The sequence below is a fragment of the Solea solea genome, chromosome 3 (assembly GCF_958295425.1).
Source record: "Solea solea chromosome 3, fSolSol10.1, whole genome shotgun sequence".
Classification (NCBI taxonomy): Eukaryota; Metazoa; Chordata; class Actinopteri; order Pleuronectiformes; family Soleidae; genus Solea; species Solea solea.
Genome location: NC_081136.1, coordinates 34,729,163 through 34,753,236, shown reverse-complemented (window position 1 = coordinate 34,753,236; position 24,074 = coordinate 34,729,163). Strand labels below are relative to the sequence as shown.

Below are 24,074 nucleotides of genomic sequence, written 5' to 3'. Positions count from 1 at the left end.
AGAGAGACAGTGTGGAGATAAAAGAGACACGACGTGTGGAGGACTGACTGCTGATGAGACGCATGAAGGAGAAACTGTCCGTGTGGACGTCGTGATCTTTAAGGACACGTGTCCTACATGCTGTGGAGAAAGTGCTGTGTGAGGACAAACGCGTCCCCCGGGTATCTGAGAGACTCTACAGTAGCTAACCATGAAGATGGACGCTCGGAGTTCATGGATGGACGTTACAATGTGATAATGGGAATCTGACCACAGGGGGCGCCCTTGTGTTTTTTTTTTTTTTTTTTTCAACTGGGTCAACTGCGAGGCGACACCTCTACCAGAGCAGCTGTTAGCTTCAAATGCTACGGTATGCTGTCAGCTCAGCTAAAAGACTTAGCTGTCAACTGAGCTCACAGAGTACGGTGCTAGCTATCAGGTAGCGTCGTTTGCTGTCAGAGCAGATGAAGCTCAGATCAGATAGCAGTGCTAGCTGTCAGCTCAGCTAAAAGCGTAAGCTGTTAGCTAGATCAGATTGAGCTCTTAGCTCAGACAGCAGAGCTGGCTTTCAGCTCAGCTAAGAGAGTAACTTGTTAGCTAAGACCACATTTAGCACTTAGCTCAGATAGCAGAGTTAGCTACTAGCTCTTATAGCAATTTTAGCTGGTAGCTCAGAGTGGTAGCAGAGGTAGCTGTTAGTTTAAGATATAGGTTAATATGTCTCAAGAGGCTTATGTCTTTGCTCTTATGCTATGCTATGCTATGCTAACTGTAATGTAGTGTTGTTCAAAGTCTAAACACAGACATGGATTTTTTTCTTCTTCAGAGTCTGTAAAAAAAACAACACCTGACGTATTTTTGTTCTGACGTTTCATCAGCAGCAGGAGAGAAAGACGAAGGTCAGACACAAAGTGAACATCAAAGCGACGCCGTCTCCCGTCTCCAGACGCTCGGAGCGAGAGGACGTCCCGCTCGCTGAAGACATGCGGAGACACAACAACAAGAAAAGAGAAGTAACTCAACTCATCTTTTATTCTTTCATTGTTGTTTGTGTTCTTTTGAGACCGCAAGGCCGTAACCATGGTAACCACAGGTGGTCAAACACTACAGCAGGCCTACAGTGTGTTCACGTCTCACACACACACTCAAATAGTTGAGGACATTCACGGACAAAGTAAATTCCCTGTTCTTTATTCTTAACTTAATTATTTACCTTCACTGTTTAACTGTTAACCTTAACTGTTTTGTTGACTGACTTGTCAACAAAATAAAAAAAAAAAAAAAGCTTTTGTAAGTTTTAAGGACCTGCAAATGTCAACATGTCTTCACAAAGACACACAATCAGCAGTCAGAGGAGGTCTCACTCTGCTGCGAAATCAGTGAACAAAAAGACCCAGAGGAGTTCCGATCAATGAGTGTGTGTGTGTGAGTGTGTGTGTGTGCACTGAATACCATGTATGATTGATCACACACACACACACACACACACGCACACACACACACACGCACTAACTCTCTTACTGATCAGGTCTTAATTGACTCGTCGTGACGTCATCAGAGTCACACCTCTGTAGTTGTTCGACTTCCACACTGATGAAGATTCGAATGTGATCAGTCAGTGTTTTCTCCTCTTCACTCATCTGATGATGACACGTGACGCTCCTCCAACAACCTGAGCGACAGGTTCACTATGCGTAAAGGAGGAGTCACCAGGGACACGCCCCCAACAAAGAGAGAGAGTGTGTGTGTGAGTGAGTGAACAGTGGTTCTCAGCTGCTCCTCAGAACGAGCCGCGTCGTCTCTGCAGGTGAACATCACTGTTCTCCTGCTGTGTTTCAGTCCAGTTCAACTCGGTTCGGCTCGGCTCGGCTCGGTCCTCCTCTCCTCTCCGCTGCAGGTGTCGGAGCAGCAGCAGTCAAACCCCCGGGACGCTCCGGCGGTTAGAGCCGGAGTGCAGTGTGCCCGTGGCGGCTCGGTGCAGCTCCGTGTCCCGCTGCTGAGCGCGGGATTGTCCGGGTCCTAAACTTGTTGCTGCTGGAAGAAACGGTTCTGATCCGAGGATTCGGATTATACCCGAGTCTCCAGTGTGTCTTAACTGGCCACGTGTGGATTTGTGTGTTTGTCTGATTCTTTTTTGGGGGCTTTTACGCGTCAGGTTTTGTGCGTAAAACTCCCTCCATCTGTTGCCCCGGCTCTGAGTCTTCCCTCCGCGAATGTGCGCTCGCCGCTCCGCCGCTCCGTGAACCGCCTCTGACGCAGCAGCAGCAGCATGGCAGCGGGGGTCGCGGCGTGGCTGCCTTTCGCCCGCGCGGCGGCCATCGGCTGGATGCCGGTGGCCAGCGCGCCAATGCCGCTCCCGCCGCAGGAGAAGCGACGCGGCAAAGACGCGCTCATCATGTTGAACGTTAGTGGCTCAAAGTTCCAGACGTGGCGGGACACGCTGGAGCGGTACCCGGACACTCTACTGGGCAGCACAGAGCGGGACTTCTTCTTCCACGAGGAGACCAACGAGTACTTTTTCGACCGCGACCCGGATATTTTCCGCCACATCCTCAACTTCTACCGCACCGGGAAACTGCACTTCCCGCGCATGGAGTGCATCTCCGCGTTCGACGAGGAGTTGTCGTTCTTCGGAATCATCCCGGAGATCATCGGGGACTGCTGCTACGAGGACTACAAGGACCGGCGGCGGGAGAACCAGGAGCGGATCCAGGACGACGAGGAGAGCGAGCAGAACAATGATCTGGTGGCCGCGGACTTGAGCTTCCGGGAAACCATGTGGCGCGCCTTCGAGAACCCTCACACCTCCACCATGGCGCTGGTCTTCTACTACGTCACTGGCTTCTTTATCGCGGTTTCGGTGATGGCCAATGTGGTGGAGACGGTTCCATGTGGGCTCATGCAGAACCGCGTCAGGGAGGTGCCATGTGGCGAGCGGTACGCGTTGGCCTTCTTCTGCCTGGACACGGCGTGCGTCATGATCTTCACGGTGGAGTACCTGCTGCGTCTGTTCGCCGCGCCGAGTCGCTTCAAGTTCATCAAGAGCGTGATGAGCGTCATCGACGTGGTGGCCATCATGCCGTACTACATCGGCCTCGTCATGACGGACAACGAGGACGTCAGCGGTGCCTTCGTCACACTCCGCGTCTTCAGGGTGTTTCGGATCTTCAAGTTCTCGCGGCACTCAGCGGGACTCCGCATCCTGGGCTACACGCTGAAGAGCTGCGCGTCGGAACTCGGCTTCCTCCTCTTCTCGCTCACGATGGCGATCATCATCTTCGCCACCGTCATGTTCTACGCCGAGAAAGGGTCCAGCGGCAGCAAGTTCACCAGCATTCCCGCTGCCTTCTGGTACACCATCGTCACCATGACAACGCTGGGGTGAGTACCGCTGGCCCTTTAAGTGTGGGTGGTTTTCTGGGGCGGGGCTCAGAAAATGGGCGTGGTCGAGGGAGCACAAGTTGCAAAAAAAAGAGGAAAGTCTGTTTTGTGTCTCTGACCGTGGTGCTGAAACAGACGCCCGTGTTTGGTCACGTGATTCTTGTGTTTCCTGTTCTAATGTTTGTATCAGCCAATAGGAACGCTGCTGACATCATCGGCAGCGTTATGTTTGGTCCTTTGTTGGACAGATAGGGGACACATGTGGGACAAAACCTTCATAACCTTCATGACAAAAAAGTCAGGAATTCTCTCCCACACCAAACCCCATATAGAAAATCAGTGATTTTACATCACAGCACACGGAGCTGTTGATCCACTGCCGCCTCCATCAGTAAGTTCAAATGTCTTATTTTGTGTCTTCAGAGTTTGAAATCTTCATTTAAATTTACCTCAGTGACACAAACTCCTTAAACGAGGCAGCAGTAGAGCAGCAGCTCCTGTGTCCTCGAGAGCTAAAAGTTCTCATTTTCTGTATGGACTTTGGTGTGGGAGAGAGAGCTGTTTACTATAAAGACTTTTTGTAAAACAATAATAAAAAAAAAAAGACGTGTAAATGTATTTATTGAATGAAAACATTGTAAAGCGTCTCTGTGGTGAGCCAGCGTCTTTGTGTCTCTGCCGCCGTCCGTGTACAGACACAGGAAGTCGAGTTTCACTCTGACGAAACATTAGTTCACACCTGCTTCAGCAGGTGTGTTTACACACAGAGACACACACACACACACACCTGCTGCTCAGGTGTTATGTAACCACAGGGAGGCGACGGTGTCGTGTCAGACATCTGTTATTGTGTGACAGGATCCAGGTGAAAGAGAGAGACGTTTCAGTCATCTGCGATACACAGTAAATCTTTATATTAAACATATATACATTTATCTGTCCCGCCGTTTTTACCAAATACACTTCCTGCACCAGTGGATTGGGACTGAAGACAGATGCGCACAGTTGAGGACATTTGAAAACAGCTTTCTGAAGATAGCTGAGGACGTTTTGAAGACTATTGGAGACCAGTCGAGTGCTGAGGACAGTCCAAGACTGTTGAGGAAAGTTTAGGGCTGTTGAAGTCAGTTAAGAACAGTTGAGGACAATCGAGAACATTTAAGGACTGTTGGGGACAGTTAAGAACAGTTGAGACAGAAACAAAGTGGTTTCGGACTGCCAAAGACAATTGAGAACGGTTAAATGACTGTTGAACAATGCTGAAGACTTTTAAGAACAGTTGAGGACAATTGAGGACTGTGGGGGACAGAAACAAAACAGTTAAGAACAGTTGGGGACAGTTGAGGACCACCAAAGACAATTGAGGATGGTTAAAGGACTGTTGAACAATGTTGAAGACTAAGCACAGTTGAGGACAGGTTGAAGATGGTTTGAAACACAGCTGACGGTGAGAGGACAGTTGAGGACACGTCCAGCGTCTGGTCGTTATCATTAAAAGTTGATATAAAGATAAACGTGAGACGAGGCTCACGCCTTCTTTTGTCCACCACGAGACACTTAATCCTCACAATGTCTACAAGGGTTTGATGTGTGTCCACGTCAGGATCCAGTGGCTCAGGTGGCGGGACGCCAGGACGAGACGCTCTGCGTGGACAGGAAGTGGTTAATAAAGTTCGGGGGCGGGGGGCGTAGACAGTTAATCAATCACAGATAACATGATGCAGGTCAGTGAATGTGTGGGACGGTCGTGTTAATGCAGCTAATAAAGTCTGTCACCACACACACACACACAGAGACACACGCACACACACAGAGAGACACACACACGCACACACACATTATTTTAATGAGGTGTGTAATGAAGCCTCCTACAGGAGCAGCCGAGCTGAAAACATGATTTTTGTTGTCAGAGGAATTACCCACGGTTCCTGAACGCTGCACCTATTTAATTCCGAAATGACCCTTTTAATGAAGGGACATCGCCGTGACAACACGAGACAACGCCGTGACAACACTGTGACAAGCGCCGCGGCCTCGTCAGAGCAAAGCTGCTGTCAATCAGAGCAGAGAAAAAGTAGCTTACAAAGAGTCTGAGTGGCTAAAGTGAGAGGATTTCCATATTTGGAGTCATGAAGTGAGCAGGTACCACGCCCACTAAACACGCTCCACTTTCCGGTGAGCTGTTTCCAAGCAACGTCATGTGACTCAGATGCTTTTTACGCATAGTAGTGACATCATCAAAGTGTCAGCCAGTCACATGTGAGTGTTTCTAGAATTGACAACAGTAATAGTTTGTCCACACTAATATGAAACCACACCGTTTTCAAATTAAAAGTCTCACTTTCTGTTTGTCCACACTAATATGAAACCACACTGTTTTCAAATTAAAAGTCTCACTTTCTGTTTGTCCATACTAATACGAAACCACACCGTTTTCAAATTGAAAGTCTCACTTTCTGTTTGTCCATACTAATACGAAACCACACCGTTTTCAAATTGAAAGTCTCACTTTCTCTGTTCCTGTCACTCCACATTAAAAACAACGCCATGCGGTTTCCAAAATAAAAGTCTCAGTCCCCATTTGTCCACACATGGTACTAAAACAATACCATGCATTTTTCAAAATTAAAGTTTCTGTTCTTACTTGTTCACACTAAAATGCTGTTTTCAAATTAAAAGCCTCTGTTGGTCCACACTAACAGAAAAAAATACACTTTTCAAATTAAAAGCCTCTGTTAGTCCACACTTACAGAAAAAACACGCAGTTTTCAAAATAAAAGTCAGTTTGTGTTAGTCCAAACTGAAACAAACCATATTTTTCAAAATAAAAGTCAACCAACAATGTTGTCTTTTATTGACATAAAGCCTTCATCATCATCATCATCATCATCATCAGATGAGGTGAATATTGTGGTCATGGGTGTGTTGTGGTTTTGCTGACATCAGCTAAAATAGAGAGAGAGAAAACTGTGTGTGTGTGTGTGTGTGTTATGAATGGATTCACATCCTGCTCTTGATCTATGAATCCTGGCTCCGCCCGCCGAGTCATTAAATCACAATCACGACAAGGCAAAATCAATTTCTGCTGACTCATCACAAATAAACAGAAAGTTAAAAAAATATAAAGTCTGAATTTCACTGAAATATTTTTTTAAACTATAACTTTATTGAAAGTCATTTTCAGTGACAGTGTTGTTTTTGGGTTGAACACCTGTACAACACACACACACACACACACACACACCTGATCACCTGACATCACGTGTCACCCCACACCTGTGGGGGGCGTCACCCGTCCTTGAGTCTCTGGATCAGGTGTCCTCCCTGTACATGCTCCCTGTGTGACCTGATCTCCAGTCAGGATCCGGTGGCTGCACCTGTCACCTGTGTGTACCTGCGGGCCATGTGACCTGTGACCCCGCCCCCCTGACGAAGCATCCACACGTGTAGAAGACAAAATGTCCCGCAACACGTGGAGGACGTAGTCCTGATCCAGGAGCCGCAGACATGTGAACATGTCACATGACCTGTGTGTGTGTGTGTGTGTGAGAGATCACCTGGTCACAGAAAGTTTTTCAAAATAAGAGTCAAACCACACATCATTTCCACACTAAAACATTACCATGCAGTTTTCATAATAAAAGTCTCGGTCTCCATTAGTCCACAGTAACAGGAAAACCACACAGTTTTCAAAATAATAGTTTCAGTTCCTGTTAGTCCACACATTAAAACAATATGCACTTTTCATAATAAAAGTCTCAGTTTCTGTTAGGCAACACTAAAACAAAACCATGCCGTTTTCAAAATAAACATTTCACATTTAATTTTTTTCCATCCTCTTTAAAACACGTCCCCACAGTTTTGAAAATGAAAGCCTCAGTTCTTGTTCATCCACACTTTTGTTTCTTTTTAAATTATTTTTAAAGTCGCAAGTCAAAAGTTGTTGTTTTTTTTCTTCCTCTATTTGTTTTTCTATGAAGCTGAGACAGAGTGAGACCTCCCGCTCTGCGTACAGCATCGCTGTTTCATCAGTTTACGTTGGATGTAAACTATCAGCGTGTTTGTTTGTAGCTGCATAAACACACACACACACACACACACGAAGACAAAAAGGTAAATTGGTTGCTGTGGAAACAGCCTGGACCTGGGCAGCCGATTGGCCCTAAGCATGTTAAGTCTGATAAAGGCTGTGTGTGTGTGTGTGTGTCAGAGCAGATTGCACATAAACAGTTTGGACGAGTAACAGATGAAAATTGACTAAAAACCATCAAGTGTGTGTGGGGGGAAAAAAATCCACATTCCGTGTTTTAATCCTGAAGTTAAAGAAATAGTTCCGTTTCTGTTTTTTTAATGTGAGGTACAAACGTATCCAGCACTGACTGTGAGCGCCCCCTGCTTCTTACATCTTACCATTACACTGGTTTTTGTGTGTTTTTTTTTTTTTTCTGTCACTTTGTAAACACCTTCTCTCCTGCACCAAACTCCATAGAGAAAATCAGCGATTTTAGCTCACAGGGGGACACAGGAGCTGCTGGTCCTCTGCTGCCCCGTGTGGACACTGGGTGAATCTGAGCGAAGTATTTCAAAAGCAGTATTTACACGACGACACATTTGAAACTCAGCAACGGAGGCGGCAGTGGATGGACGTCTCCTGTGAGCTGTGACGTTAAATCGATGATTTTCTCTATGGGATTTGGTGCAGGGAGCGTGAGCCGTTTAGATTTCACTGCTTTATCTCCTTTATTCTTCACATCAAAGACTTTTTTTATATGTTTTGGGTTTTTTTAGCTTCATAAAACAACCAAAAACCTTAAAAAACTTGTGTAAAAACAAAAGCAAAAGAAAGGATCTTGATATGTTAAACTTTAAAGGTCTTCGTAACACACGATTTCTGTTTTTTAATCTTCCTTGTGTGTGTCTATGTGTGTGTGTGTGTGTGTGTGTGTGTTATGTAATATGAGTAGACGAGCAGGTGTGGAACAAAGAGGATAAACTCGCCCTGTGTGGGATAGAGTGACACACACACACACACACACTAGCGCGGCTTCATGGGCCCCGTGTGTCAGTCGAGGCTCTAGAAGTTCAGGAGGTGTGGTTCTCGGGGGTTGTCATGGTAACCGCGGCGGTTTTATTGTTGTTCTGTGGTTCTGATGATGATGATGATGATCTTCCTCGCTCTCTGCGTTCCTCTCCTCTCGTGAACCGGATCCGTTCCGGCCGGGCCTCGGGATAGTCGTGGTCCGTTGTTCGTTTCCACGGCAACAAGCAGGTCACGCGGGGAGCAGCTCGGCCGCCCGACTCCGGTCAAATCACATTAAACCATTAAATCCCTGGCTTTTCTTTTTTTAACGTGATTCATTTATTATACACGAGGTTGAATCACATATTTGCAAACGTGACGTCGACGTATGTTGATCAAATATTAATGAGAGCACCTTTAATGTCTATGTGTGAGGTTTTAAGGGCTTTTTAAAGGGTGAATTTCCTCGTAAAAACTCTGAGGATAGCCTTTAATGAGCCTATGAAAAAGGCCGTAATGTTTTAGCTTAGTTAAGCGCAAGTCTCCAGGTTTAAGTCATTATTTCTCCTTAAAAAAACTCTCAAACTTAAACCCTGGATTGAATCCATTAAAAAAAGAAAAGACCATAAAGACGCAGTGTAGATGTTAATGTTACTGTGTTGCGTTCCCAGTCGTCGTGGCGATAAAGACATTATCATGGAGATAAAGACCTGCTGTGAGCTGCAGGTAAATCTCATCTGTGGGAAAACCGCCGAGGTGAAAACTGTGGGATTGAGGGGTTTTTACAGAGGCAGGCGGCGGCCTGTGATTGGACGACGGGGGTCACGTGGTGAACGCGGAGTTCAGACGAAGGATGGAGAGGAATCTGGAGGATCAGGAGGAGGAAGAGCAGGAACGTTTTAAATTTATGACAAAACAAAACGTTTACCTTCAACAAAGTTAATGCCTTTAAACTCCCCTTATGTCCTTTATAGTTGATTTTTAAGTGTGTGTGTGTGTGTGTGTAAGGATGCAACTAACAATTATTTTCATAATTGTTTAATCTGTCGATGATTTTGTCGATCATTAGATTTATTGTTAAAAACACCTCAAACACATCAATCAATCATCAAAAATCATTTTTCTAATCAGTTAATAATCGATGAGTCATTGCAGCGCATTTGTTCACTTATTTGAATTAATTTTAACTGTTTATTCACATTTTTAGAGGTTTTCCGTCCTGAAGGCTGCAGTTAATCCCTCAAATATAATCCCTTAATTTATACAGGGATTAATGTGAAGCTCTCACTTTGACTTCAGGTAAAAAAAAAATAAGGTGTTTTGAATTTTAATGAAGGTTTATTGAGGTCAAAAGGATTTTATTTTCCTAACCCTGTTTCTGACTTATATTCGACTCATTTGCGACTCATGGATTTGTTGCCGACTTGTTTGTGACTCGTTTGCGACTTATGGATTTGAGGCGGACTTATGGACTTACGGACGACGTTTGATTCCATGGCGACCTGTGGTGCACCGTACCATCCTCTGTTGGTTTATTATCGTCACATGTCGTAGTATGTAGCTAACGCGCTGTACCCATTAGTGTGTGTGTGTCCTGAGCAGCAGAGCGTGAATTGTAAACACTTTTCTTCTGTATCACCACTGCGACCAGATGGTGCTGCATGAAGACCGTCACCAAGGTGACCGTGAGGGCAACGACCTGAGAGAACTGACATCCATCACACACACACGTGTAACTTGACCCTGACCATGTGACCTGATGTGGTGTGAAGTCAAGAAGCATCGACTTGTTTTTGATTCATTTCATGTGGAATCACCTCGCAGATGTTTTCACCGTGGTTCCCTGGTCACACGGTCCACTTTGACCTGGTGCTCAGACACTGAGAGACAAAGTCACGTGAAGGCAGTCGTGTCATCAGCGTATTTATCTGTGAAGATGTCGCTAAGATAAACACAAAAATCTGAATCCAATCTGGATAAAACTTAGTGTGAGAGTAGAGAACCTGATCCTGCATACACATACCAAATTCCATTTAAATCCATTGACTTTGGACAGAGATATGTAATACTTTGTTTTACAGTTTTGCCCATTATGAGCGGTAGGAGTTCCTGGAAAATGCGATCATTTTGGGTACAAATTTGGGTAAATTCTTACTAAATTCTAATGGGAACATACTTGGGTGATCACCTACACATCAGAAAGAAAATATGATCCATAACTGCACACAGGAAGTTGCTAACAGAAGGACAAACTAACAGATTCAGTTAGAAAGTGAAGGGGCTCTGAAACGCTGCCCTGAGGAACGCCACACATTTAGTTTATAAGCATAAGTGAAATGATGTTAAACCTTACAGGTTACATGTTTGTCAATAATTTTCAGTTACGTCATGCCAATCGATTCTAACTCTAATTCTAACCCTTAAACCAGATTTTAACCCCCGAAAAGGCCCTTTAAAGATGTGAGGACCAAACAAAATGTCCTCACTCCCTATGGTTTCTGTTTTTTGGTCCTCACAAAGATACAGATACAAGAACACACACACACAGTGAGTTGATAAGTTAAGCGTCTCTGAGACTCAGTGATAAGAGACGTTCACTGACTCTGATAGTGCTGCAAAATCAAGTGGTGCTCTTATTGTCTTTAATGACACACACACACACATGAAGTTACACTGTTGGGGGTGAAGGGGACAGAGGGGAGTATTTGGGTTTCCACGGCGACAGCAGCATCCCTCAGGCTCACCATGGCGATTAAAACTTGCAACACAATCAGCTTTATTTCCTTTGCCCAAATTAGGAAACGGACGTAACAAACGACAACAAAGACGCGGAGAAGAGGAAGAGGAGGAGGAAGAGAGGGGATTTAAAATGAGTGAGATTCATTTATTGATGATGAAACACGTTTGAATCCGTGTCTCGCTGTCGTCGCGTGCAGCCACTGATCTGATCGCTGATCCTCGCGTGTCGCGCTCTGGTGGCGGTCTGTCATGTGTGGGCGGGGCCTCTCGCTGCGATCTCCTTATGGTGAAGATGCTGTGGGCGATCGTGTGTGTGTGTGTGTGTGTGTGTGTGTGTGAAGATGTTCAGAGGAGGATGGTATCGTCGCCTGAGGACACACACACACACACAGACACACTTCAGCTCACTGATCTGTTTACAGTGTGAAGATTTGTTGTGGTTAAAGGGGACAACACGACATAATTCTGGTATTTTAGTCCCTAAATAAAAGACCTGTCTTATAAAATCCATGTCAGCTTAAGTCAGTCTTTTATATCTTAGAATGTTAGAATATAAGTCTTTTATATCTTAGAATGTTTTTCGCCTCTTTATCTCACTTTTTTCAAGCAGGAAACAGAAGTGAGCGCTGATTTCTAAACCGCTCATTCTCCTGCACCAAACCCCATAGAGAAAATCATCATTTTTAGCCTGTGGCCATAATAGAGTCGTGTATCAACCACTGCCTCCGTCAGTGAGTTCAAATGTGTTATTTTTGTCAATTCTGTGTTTGAAATCCGTCTCTCAGACTCACCTCAGTGACACAAAGTGACCACACGAGGCAGCAGTAGACCGGCAGCTCCTGTGTCCCCGTGAGCTAAAATAGCTGGTTTTCTCTATGGGGTTTGGTGTGGGAGAGTGAGCAGAAAAGTCTGTCTAACAGCGAGATTAAGTCGCAAACATATTCTGCAGTTGTCGTAAACATGAGCGGGCGTATATATTTTAAAGGGTGGCCCCTGTGTTTAATCTGCTGAGTCATGGTTTCATGTGCCAGTGCTTACTTACATACAAGCACACTTAAAACAAATGGAATAGCCCTTTAATTAATCCTGTACACAATATATGAAATACATCAACAATACGGTCAAATAACATCCAATAATCTGCCGTGAAATGAAAACATGAACATGAATGAATGAAGTGAATCAAATAAAATGACCTTTTTTTCTTCTTCTAATCCGTCTCTCGACCTTTCGCTCGCTCACAAGCTCTTCTTTTATCTTCCTTTAAGCTCTAAGAGGCAGCGCGTGTGTGTGTGTGTGCATGTGTGTGTGTGTGTGCGTGTGTGCGTGCGTGTGTGTGCTTGTGTGCGTGTGTGTGTGCGTGTGCGTGTGTTTTCCCTGCAGGGAGTCCGTCAGCAGATCCCGGATCAGAGCGCTGCTCATTTATCTGAGCTGGTTATTTATAGACACTGAGACTCGCAGCTGGAGGAGGAAAAAAAAGAGCGGATTCATCCTTTAACATCAGACATCAACACCCAACTAATCTGTTTATCCATATGTTTGATTGTTTAATCGGATTAATCGCCTGTTTACGTCTGAAAACGGCTCCTTTTAACTCAATTAAAACAAAACAAACACACACACGACCCAGCGCTGTCATGTGACCTCTGACCTCTGACCTGAGGCGGTCCTTCGGGAAAAACAGCTAAAACTTTTCTTTATACAGATCAAACATGTGCAGTAAACGTTTGTTTGCTGTGTCTTCGTGATGCGTTCAGGGACCGGACACTGAGTCTGTCCTCAGAGGACAGCAGGACAAGACTCCACAACAACTGTCCCGCGTCTCACAGTCGTGTATTAAAGAGTGTTACACAAGTATTCATAGGGACTCTTATGACCGTGTGTTTTAAGGGATTAATTAAGGTAGTTTTATGAGATTTGTTTGTGTTTTCAGGGATTATTTCAGATTGTTTTCATGGATTTGTAGATTTAAAGGGATTTGTTGAGGGTATAAAGTCATAATTGTGGGTGATTTCAGGGATTAATTAGAGGTGTTTTCAGGGATTTGATTCAGGTTTTAAGGGATCAGTTAAGGGTGTTTTCGGGAGGTTTGTAGCTGGTGTTTAAAGGGATTTTCAAGGATCATTGAGAGATGTTTTTAAGGGATAAATTAAGGTTGTTTTCAGTGATTTGTTGATATATTAATATAAAGCCACATTTGTGGGCGTTTCCAATGATTGATTAAGGTGTTCTGAGGGGTAAATTAAGGTGGTTTTTGGGGATTATGTAAGGTTTTAGGCATTAATTAAGGGTGTTTTAAATGACTAATTTAAGGTTTTTTATGGATTTGTAGATGGTATGTTTAAAGGGATATTAAAGGGAATTTCTTTTTTCTTTGTTTTCAGGGATTAATGAGTGGTGTTTTAGTGATTAATTAAGGTTGTTAAGGGGTTTATAAGAGATTAATTTGTTTCAAGTGCAGGGTGAGTTCTGTGGTGTGTTCAGGGTCTGTCGGGACGTTTGGGCGTCGCGAGCGGGTGCCTGAAAGTTGATCTGTTTAAATCGGTTTACAGTCGTTGGAGAACGTTGGAGAGAGTGAGCTGTAACGTTTACACGCTAAGCTCATTAGAGGATTTTCATGCTTCAGACGCTGAGGCTGCCTCCAGGGGTCAGAGGTCAGCGGACAACACTGCATCCGACACATGATCTGCTGCTCAGTTTGTCACGTTAGAAGAGTTGTTGTCCTGTCACAGCTCCTCTCTGTCCTCCTCCTCCGTCCTCTTCTCCGTCCCCGGCTCATTGTTGTTGTTTTTTGAACTCGTTCTTTTATTTGAGGCTTTAAAGTCTGATCAGTGCTGAGCTGAGCTTTGAGCTCTGAGCTGAGCTTTGAGCTGCAGGATAATGAGCTTCATCAGCCGCCCGCTGAGCTGCTACAAAGCTCCACAGTCCTCCCGCTGCTGTGTTACCACCCGCCAACAACACATTAAACAGTCTCACACAAAGACACACACTCGTCAAGCCGACGTGTCACATCAGAGGGAGACGTGACAGCGGCCTGAGAGAAGGAACCGCTGAGGATGTCTCAGAGTCAGAGTCTACGGTAATGTGGAGCAGAGTGAGACATCACGTCTCTCAGGGTGACTCGGGGTCACCAAGTTCAGAGCAGAGTGAGCCATCGCGTGTGTAAATGAGTGCATGAATTTGCAGCAGAGTGAGACGTCATTTTTGTGTACGCGAGTTTGTGTATTTGTGAGACATCGCATGTTTAAGGAGTCGGTGAAGTTGGAGCAGAGTGAGACATCACACATGGATGGATGGGTCCATGCATTTGCAACAGAGTGAGACATCACATGTGTTGATGAATTTCAAAACAGAGTGAGACATCACTTGTTATGGAGTTAATTGCATCACATGTGCATGAATGGGCTCATTAATTTGAAACAGAGTGAGACATCACTCCTCATTGAAAAAGTTCATGCATTTGGAGCAGAGTGAGACATCACAAGTGTTAATGAGTTCATGAATATAGAGCAGAGTGAGACATCACAAGAAGGACAAAGATCTTCTATATAAGAAGATGAATTATAAATTAACAGCATTTACAGATCAAACCGCCATATCTCCCTGTTTCTGTGTTGAAACGCAGCGATGAGGAGCGCGGCCTGTAGGCGGCGCTCTCTGTCACTGCAGCACTGTCTTGACTCCACCAACAACAGATGAGGCGTTCAAAGCCCCATCCCTCGGTCCGGGTCAGTAGATCAGCAGATCAATGAGTCCCCTGTGTGATGTCATCAATCAGTGGACGGTGCCGTGGACACGAGTGACAGGACGAGACTCGGCGGACACGCACTCGCCGTGGTCACATGGGTCGCGCGTCTCTTTTTATTAACGGCCGCGTCGATGAGGTCAGTTGATCGTTTCAGGGCGAGCAAAAGTGATTTATGGTTTTTCGTGTCGATGTGACGCCTCCTTGTTAAACACAAAGGAAGATCTTTGTCCTCTGTCACTTTAATGTCCATTTTAAACTTACAGTACTGTCCTCGGAGACAGAGGACAACGTCCAGGTGCTGTTTGTGGTGCAGTGGTGGACGTTAATAATGGACACGCGCGTGCACACACACACACACACACACACACACACACACAGACAGCTAAGAAAAATAATCTATAATAGATGCTGACTCTCATTAGACTGTGTGTGTGTGTGTGTTAATGGTTTGGTCCAATTGAAGCATGAATGATTCAGAGGCAGTGAACGCAACACGAAGTCACTTTATGAAACGTTAAACATGTTGTTAACACATGACACGCTCTCTCTCCCTCTCTCTCTCTCTCTCCCTCTCTCTCTCGCTCTCGCACAAAACAAACACGTTAAATTTTAATGTTTTACTTTCACGATGATTTGATCGAAGCTGAAGGTTCGTAAAAAAAATATGTTGTTGTATTGTTTGTATGTTTTCTTTTACTGCATATTTTTTACAAATATTTTTTATTTTCTACAGCGCCACCATGAGGACAAACTTTTTACCTTCAGTTATTGTTGTGTTTAACTACATTTCCCATGATCCCCTGGGCGCAAATCCCTGATGTTACAGCAGCTGAATTCACTGACATAATTTCCTGTTTATAGGTTTCCACTGATTAACACCTCAAACATCACTGTAACACTCAAGAAAACATAAAAACTGTCATTTACTCTATGAGGTTCTGAATGGAGCTCTGCTGTCTTTGCTTTCAGACGAAGTTTTGCCGTGTTGATGTCACAGATGATGTTTTACACTAAGTCAGACTGTGACATCACAGCAGCTGAATTAACTGACTTTACCTCTTGTATTCAGAGAACTAGGGTTTCACTGATTAACACCTCATGCATCACTGTGACACTGAAGGAAACCTAAAAACAGACATTTTGTCGATGAGGTTCAGTTTGAACTTTCTCTGAGGGTGCAATATCAGAAGCTGCAAATTGACCGAGTCTGATGTCAGCGTTTTGTATCACTTACTAGTCAATAAAGTTTTAAATTGGATGGAGACAGACGTCCACTGGGACAAACTGTGGCCACCAGTGAGCGCTGAGCATGCTGGGAGAACATGGGGCGAGCATCAGTGGAGATAGAGGGGTGAGGGGGAGGAGGTGAAGAAGAAGAAGAGTCGTCCTCGGAGACATCGTTAACTTGGACAATCTATTTTTACTCTGACTTAAACAAATGTGTTTATACTGGATATGATAATGAAGGAGCCACAGGGACGCAGAGCTCTGGCTCCGCCCTGTGGACGCCCACTGAACTGCAGCCTCAAGACTCTCACGTGACAGAAAACAACACCATAATAATGATGAATTAGTGTGTTGACATGTAAACATTTCCAACATCAACAAGCTGCTGTTTTGTTAATAAAAACAAAAACTCTTCTGACTCCGCCCCCTCCTGTTCCCTCAGGTACGGCGACATGGTCCCGAAGACGATCATGGGGAAGATCGTCGGCTCCGTCTGCTCGCTGAGTGGCGTGCTCGTCATCGCTCTGCCCGTCCCCGTCATCGTCTCCAACTTCAGCCGCATCTACCACCAGAGCCAGAGGGCGGAGAAGAGGCGAGCGCAGAAGGTGGTGACCCTGAACGCATCACGCCCTCGTGCCCTCTCGCTGTCTCTTTAAATGTCCCTCACTGTCTGTGTGTGTGTGTAACAGGAGGTGGACGGTGTGTTCACTGTCACTGCTCAGTTTAGATGTTTCTGTGGAGAGAAGAGGAGGAGGAAACATCAACAAACCACTTTAACGGTTGTTTTTGAGACGTTTGTTTGTCCCTGGCCTGTAGGAGGAGACATAGAGACAGCAGAGTTATGTTTATTAAGTACAGAGGGTCAGTGAACACACCACCGTGATTGTGTTGGGAATTATTATTCTCACACACACACACTGTAACAACAAATGTATCTATCAACAATTTGTATTTGTTTTCTATTTATGATTCATTTATGAACGGAAACACTTCTTAATTAAAGGGACAGTTCAGGTTTTTTCATGCACCCTCACAAAAAAAACGGAACTATCCCTTTAACGGTGCCTTGAAGTAAGAGTGTTACGACACGTGACTTTTACTGTTTGCGCTTCATGCATAGAGTACATGGGCACATGGGCTAAATGACGCCATCTTAGGTCGCGTCTCACACACTCTCACACACCTGGACACACCTGGACAGACGAGCTAAACAAACGTTCTGTGTATGTGTCCACACACAGAAAACCAGCCTTGCTAGAATTCACGCAGTGAAGAGCAGAGGAGCTAGCGCGTTTTTGCAGTACAAACACAGCGGGCTGCGGGTTGACCAGGACGAGGAGGTAACAGTGGAAACACAGTCGTCGTTGTCGTCAGGGTGGTGTTGCTCTTCTTCTTCCTCCTTTCTTTTTTCTCTTTGGTTCTTGAGCCGTGAGCTAATTTGACCTTATGTATGCTAATGTTAGCAAAGGCGCCGCAGGCCGCTGCATGAAAATGGATGAGTTGTTGTTTTACTTCACTCCAGATGTTTCTCGTCGTCCTTCCGCCTCACTTTTCTGGTTCAACCGTAACATTTATTTTCTGCTCACGTTACTTTTCGAATGTTTTTTTTCTGGCATTTAAAACAAAACAATGTTTCAGACTAAGTGCTAACAGCTAAGTGCTTACTTTGCTTCTCTCACTGAAAAGCTATCTGTTTTAGCAGACTTTTGGCTATCTTTTAATCAAATTACAACCATTTGGCTAACTTTTAAGTTTAGCCATTTTTGGGTTAACTTGTAGCTATCCTTTGGCTAACTTCTTGTCCGTCACGCTGTGTTCCAGTTGTAGTCTGAACTCGGTATTTTAAAGGTCAGGAACACACCCCTGAACTGGAATTTCCAACTCTGAAATATTCAAACTGCCTCTTTTAGCACTTGTCCTATTCGTTTCACAGTAAATCACATGTTGCTATACTGTTTGTGTGCACCAAATACCAAGTAGAGTGTTGTTATAGACTGGTATTGCTAACAGTAGCTAGCCCAAGATATGTTTGCGTTTCCTATTTCCTAACTGGAATGAAGTGAACCGCTATCAGTGACGTCACTGTTATTATTCGCCTCCCTCCTCCATATGTATCATCATAAACTTGTTTGTTAAGGGGGCGGGGTTTATTTCATAAGCATAGATTTCCTCTTTGTGGGGTTCTGGCTCCTGATTGGATGAGGTGTTTGTGGGAGAGTCACTGAGCAAACATAAAGAGCTGTTTAACACAAATCACTCAAGTCTGAAGATCTGTCATCGGTGCACTTGCACCATGTTAGTGTGTGTCATGGTCAAAGTCCAGCTTCCTGTTTGGCCCCTGACATGGATTTAAAGTCACCCCAACAGGAAACTGTTACAGTTGAACCGATGTCACTCCTCATCTGTCGCTGCGTTGTTCCTTTTCTCTCTCGCTCTTTCTTTCTTGACTCCACTTGAGACCAGACGTGATTCCTCTGTGTGTGCATGACCGCCACAGTCTCCACCTCGCCACCAGGAAGCAGCTCTGTCACCTTTCACTTTTCCTTCCTCTCAGGCTCCGCCTTCTCTTCCTCTGTGTTTTCGTTGGACTGGTTTGGTTGTATTTTGTTTGGCCCACTGACTGTCCTTGGCATCGATAAGGCGCGTCTTGGGTTTCATCAGTGTGTGGAGGAACGAGGTCAATGAGCCAGTTAGGGGGTCATTAAGGGGGTGGAGTTAGTGCAACGCAGAAGTGACGACGGAGGGCTCGACATCTGAGAAGCTCTGAAGATTTGTTTTATCTTTAAGAGTCATGTGAGATGATAAAAACAATAAGTATACAGAAGAAGTGCGAAACCTGAACAAGTGACTGTTAGGACTGTAAGTAGTGTTAGGAAACAGATTAACCTTCAGGAAGGTGTGGTCTTCTGGAGCATCACCAGGCAGGCGTTACCATGACCTACGTTACTTGTGCCCTGTTCCGACCTTGGAACAGGGCACAAGTCAAAGACCTTCTTTGGAGTAAGACTTGTTTGGAGTAAGATTATTTGAAGCTACCAACATTTTGTGACTTAATGAAAAGGTTCTTGGATCTTCTTTTGGGATCCTCAACCATGCATGACTTATTTAAGAGTCTCCAATAGGGACATCCATGACTTCCATTAAGCTAGCAAAGATGGTGAGATGTTCATGTGTCCTTAAAGGTCTTAATAATATTTTTAACCTACAGCCAGTCAATGGCAGCCACGGGATTCTGTTTTACTCACCTCTCTTCTTCATGTCTGACCACCAGCACATCATCAAATGTTTCTTCCATTGATATTATTTTTTGGACCTTCAAGTTATTCACAAGTTTGTACCATTTATTCATGTTGCCATTGATGTGCTACAACCTTAAAGGGGTCTGAGACTCGCATAGTTCTCCAGGAGGGTCCTCAGAAGTCAGAATGATGTCTGGAAGTTTGGTGTTGGACCTTGACCTTTAATGACCTTGTGTGTGATCTTCATTCTGTGGCTATACAGATCTCCTTACCCATAATCCCAGAGTCACCGTCCCTCCCTACGTCAGCCCTTCTCTTCTATGAGTGAAGGTGTGTCCTTCACCGAGCTCACGTGACGTCATGTTGTCTCTGTTTTTGTCCTGAAGGAATCCAAGGAGAAAGGACAAGCACTGGTTTGCAACAACAACCCCACCTTTGAGGTGCACCGCCATCACCTGTTGCACTGTCTGGAGACAACCACGGTGAGTTCATACACATGGACTTTTCTAACATTAAGTTACATCTTTTTCGTATAAATATAAGTACAAACAACACAAACAATTCAAACCGGAAAATGGTAACACACAAAGAAGGAGAGGGTGGTTTGTCTCCATTTGAGATGGAACGTTTTGCGATACATCTCTTAAATTTCTTCCCCAAACATCACCAAAGTCAGCACTGCACACACTGGTGCCCTTAGTAAGTCTCCTGCCAAGTTTAAAGCCTGTCAAGTAAACAGTTTGTCTCACCATCCTGTAACATCCCTGTTCCTCAGAACCACGAGTTTGTGGACGAGAAGTTGTTCGAGGCAAGCTGCAAGGAGGTGGCGCTGGTGAAGCAGGCTTCCCGCTCCTCCTCCATCTCCTCGTCCTCACCTCACGGCCTCTCGTCCTGCTGCGCCCCTCGCAGGAAGAGGAAGACCTTCAGTGTCCCGAACTCCAACATGTCTGTTGGTCTGCAGGGCAGCATCCAGGAGCTGAGCACAATCCAGATCAGGGAGAGACCGCTCACCAACAGGTAGGCGGTCCTCACAGAGGACGGAAATAGTCCTTAAAGGTCCAATACTTAAACTAAACAAAAGCAATGGTGGCATAGCTAATGCCAGTAACTTATAGTGTCCACATCATTTTCTTTTACAAAACCACAGGAGAACAGTCCTTTAAATGCTAAAAACGGAGACAACTGGTTTCTGTAGATAATTCACCTCTCATCCAAAAGGCTTCTTCTGGAGTCCCCAGGTTTATAAACCCTTGGTAGCACCTTGAGGTCATACATGAGAAAGGCTCGCCCACTTAGAACCCTTTGGAAGCATTTGGAACCTGTTAGTAGCTTGTAGAACTCTCCATGTCAGACCAGTCCTAACCTTGGTCTTATCTTTCTCCATGTCTGAAGCCTTTTTTAGTCAAAAAACAATAAGTAAATGCTGAGAGTCGCCTTTTACCTGAAAAGTTCTTTCTGACACTAGCGAGCAGCTCAGTACTCTCTGTGTCGTGTATTCAGGGAATTTCCTCTTTGCCATAAGCTATAGAGTTAAAGAATGCAGAAACCGTGACAACACATCAGGACTCGACTGTATATTTATAAAGGTCATATTTGTTTCTGACATCTCGTAAAACTTAACGGTGAATGTCAGAGCTCGATGAGGTTGTAAAAGCCCTTAAGGAGACGTAAGATCGTTGCTCCTTGATGAGGATTTCAAGGGAAATTGGCCACTGTAGGTAACAGAAGTACTTATCAGAGGTTGTTGAGAAGGTTCCAGTAATCCTGCAGTAGCTATCAGCGGCGCTTAGAGACGTCCCAGCGGTCTGTGAAGAGGTTGTTAAGTCTTTTTCAACAATTCATGGAGATTAAAGTGTCTGCAGTGGTTGTAAAGGAGATATTAATGATGGTTCTCGTTACTATGGTTACCTGGAGTTTGACAAAGCCCAGGCTTGTCATATACAGTTAACTGTTGTCGAAGTGACAGCCAAGCAGAGAACATGAGACGTCTGCATTATAACGACCCAAACGAACCTATAAATACACTGGTTCACTTAAACACTGTTATAAACAGAGTCGCACTTCCTGTATATAAACACATGCAGCACAGATCATGTGACAGCCAGTTCCCATGGAGATCGAGAGCAGGAATCCAGAGTATGTCCAGCTGTGGGACGTCTGGGATCTGTCTCTTGGACATGGACACCCACTGTCTCTCTCGCTCTGTGTGTGTGTGTGTGTCTGTATGTTAACGTTCAGTGTGTTTGTGTAAACGTGTATAAATATACACTGCAGATGTATAGATGTAACTGCTGCTTAACAGCTTAGCGTCTCTGTGTCCACGTCAACATGATAAGTACCTCAATCACATCTTTTAATACCCCCTTTACATTAAAACTATGACTTTGCTGCACTGCCCCCTATAGTTTGGGGATCGTAAAAAATGATGTTGTGAAAATATGAGTTTATTGTTCATTGCATTTTAAAATGCATGTACTGCTTATAAAAAGCTTCAAAATCGGAATTCTTAAATCAACAATGTTTCTTGATCTATTTCTTGATCTTGAGGCTTCTGGGGATTCATGGATCTGGACCTTACCGTTGTGTTTTTTTTTTATAGTCGTTCCAGTCGATCCAGTCTGAACGCCAAATTTGAGGAGACAGTGCCTCTGAACTGTGAGCAGCCGTACCTCACCGCCGCCGTCATCAGCTTGCCCACGACACCTGGCACCACACCCGGAGGGGACGACTCAGCCAGCTCCACCGACTACTCCCAGGCCAACATCGTCCGGGTGTCGGCGCTCTAGGTAACGCTAACCCCTTCCAACAGCGTAACAGAACCCACCAGCAGGGGGACGATAGGGGAGTAAACAACCCCGACACCACAAAGACTCAGATGACAGGTTTGGTGTCAACGCTGGAAGTTATGAGTCAGCACAAACATTTAATAAGTCCACCTGATATGGAGGGGAAATGTCAGTGTGAACGAACAAAAGGACGAATCCTTTCTCCCGCAGTGAAACTCTCTCTTTCTGAGATTATCTTTTTTTTTTCAAATGTCTGCGTATTTATTCTAAAAACACAAAAGACTTGTGTAAATGTAGCATTGTTTGTTTTTAGTGTGGTTTAAAGGAGAATTCTGATGTTTTAGGAAGGTCACTGTTAACCAGTCACACCACAGTCGAATTTAACACGTTTGTGTTTAGCTAGCGTAGCACAAATGTTGCCTTTCTCGGCAATTCAGAGCTACTCTTCTAAGCACCAGTCCATTAAAGAGTTAACAGGTTTGGCTTTGAACGTACAAAGGATCGTCATTGTCGCCGTCGTCCTCTGCTTATTCGGGTCCTTAGCAAGGAAGCCCAGACCGCCCTCTTCCCAGCCACTTCCACCAGCTCCTCCGGGGGGATCCCAAGGCGTTCCCAGGCCAGCCGAGAGAAATAATACCTCCGGCGTGTCCTGGGTTGGCCCGAGGTCTCCTCCCGGAAAGGACATACCTGGAACACCTCCCTAGGGAGGTTGTGAACATGATTCACTCACACAGAAGATCTACGTCAAATGGGCATTGAACTCAACATGATGTGGGTTCTAAAATTTAAAAAGAAAGAGCTGTCACTGAGGACACTTAGGTGTCAGTTTATTAGGAACACCTTGCTTAAACTAAGGCTTCAAAAGAAAAATGTGGCATGTTATATTGATGCATACTGGAAAGATATTATATTTAATTTAAAATTATCTTTGAAAACAATGACTTTATTTAAAATTTGCATTTTGAAATTATTTTCTTATTCACTATTTTATTTGAAATGGGTTTTTGTCTTAAATTTATTTTTACTGTTCTATTTTCATTCTATTATTTTTTATACTCACTGATGCACTTTTTCTTATTCAAATTTTTCTTAATTTCTTATTTATTTGTTAATATATATATGTGATTTTATTTAAACGTGTCACATTTATACATGACCAAGTCACATACTGATAATTAATAGAACGCGAGTTCATGTAAACATGGTTAATATTATGCTCCTCCTGAAATAACAATATTTTCCTTTAAGTCTCTGAGTGAGGGAAGTTTTCTTTTTTGAAACGTTGCTGTAGAATGTAAAGAGGAATCTTTGAGCATGTTGATTTTTCTGTGTGTTTGAGTGCATGGACCGGTCTGTCATTCCTCTGCATGTATCTGTGTTTTAGCTGACGGTCTTCCTCTCTGCTGTACAGACACACGAGCACACCATGAAAACTGATGTCGGGAAAGTCTTTTGTTGTTGTAGTTGTTGCAGTTTTGTTTTGTTGTTCTTGAAGTGTGTGTTTTTCATTTAAACCAGGGGTCTCAATCTATTACTCATGACGATTGTTCACAGAATTTTCTGATAAAAGTGTTGAGCGGCATATAGTTAATAAAACGTATTAAAGATGCTTAATTAATCTATAAATAACAAAAATAGACAGAAATAACAAATCATAACGTATCGGGCCGCATAAAATCAATTGAGGGGCCACATTTGGCCCACGGGCTGCAGGTTTGAGACCTCTGATTTCTGATTTTTGCATCTGCAGATACCACATAAATAACATTTAGACTTCATCACCAACGTGTCCACATTTAGAATCATTTTATTTTATCCTAAATTTGACACTAACTAGCATTAAATAGCACTAGTATACGAAAATACTAGTTGTTTAGGCTACTATAAGCTAGCTCTTAAACAATTATTAGCCAAGCACTATCTAAACCAGTATTAGCTAGTACTTAACTAAACTA

The 24,074-nt window shown here is 44.2% G+C and overlaps 1 protein-coding gene across 2 annotated transcripts; it reads left to right on the top strand.

Moving 5' to 3' along the window:
• The first annotated feature begins 1,801 nt into the window (after positions 1–1,801).
• On the top strand, positions 1,802–22,891 carry kcnd2 (potassium voltage-gated channel, Shal-related subfamily, member 2). 2 transcript variants are annotated; one of them, XM_058625735.1, is made up of 6 exons: positions 1,802–3,360; positions 16,537–16,699; positions 17,336–17,434; positions 19,720–19,815; positions 20,109–20,350; positions 21,933–22,891. In XM_058625735.1, exons 1-6 carry the CDS (start codon positions 2,249–2,251, stop codon positions 22,117–22,119), a joined length of 1,899 nt encoding a protein of 632 aa, XP_058481718.1. In that variant the 5' UTR covers positions 1,802–2,248; the 3' UTR covers positions 22,120–22,891. The 2 variants fall into 2 exon arrangements, with proteins under 2 accessions (XP_058481718.1, XP_058481717.1); XM_058625734.1 differs by lacking the exon at positions 17,336–17,434 and having other exon boundaries at positions 1,805–3,360.
• Positions 22,892–24,074: the final 1,183 nt, after the last annotated feature.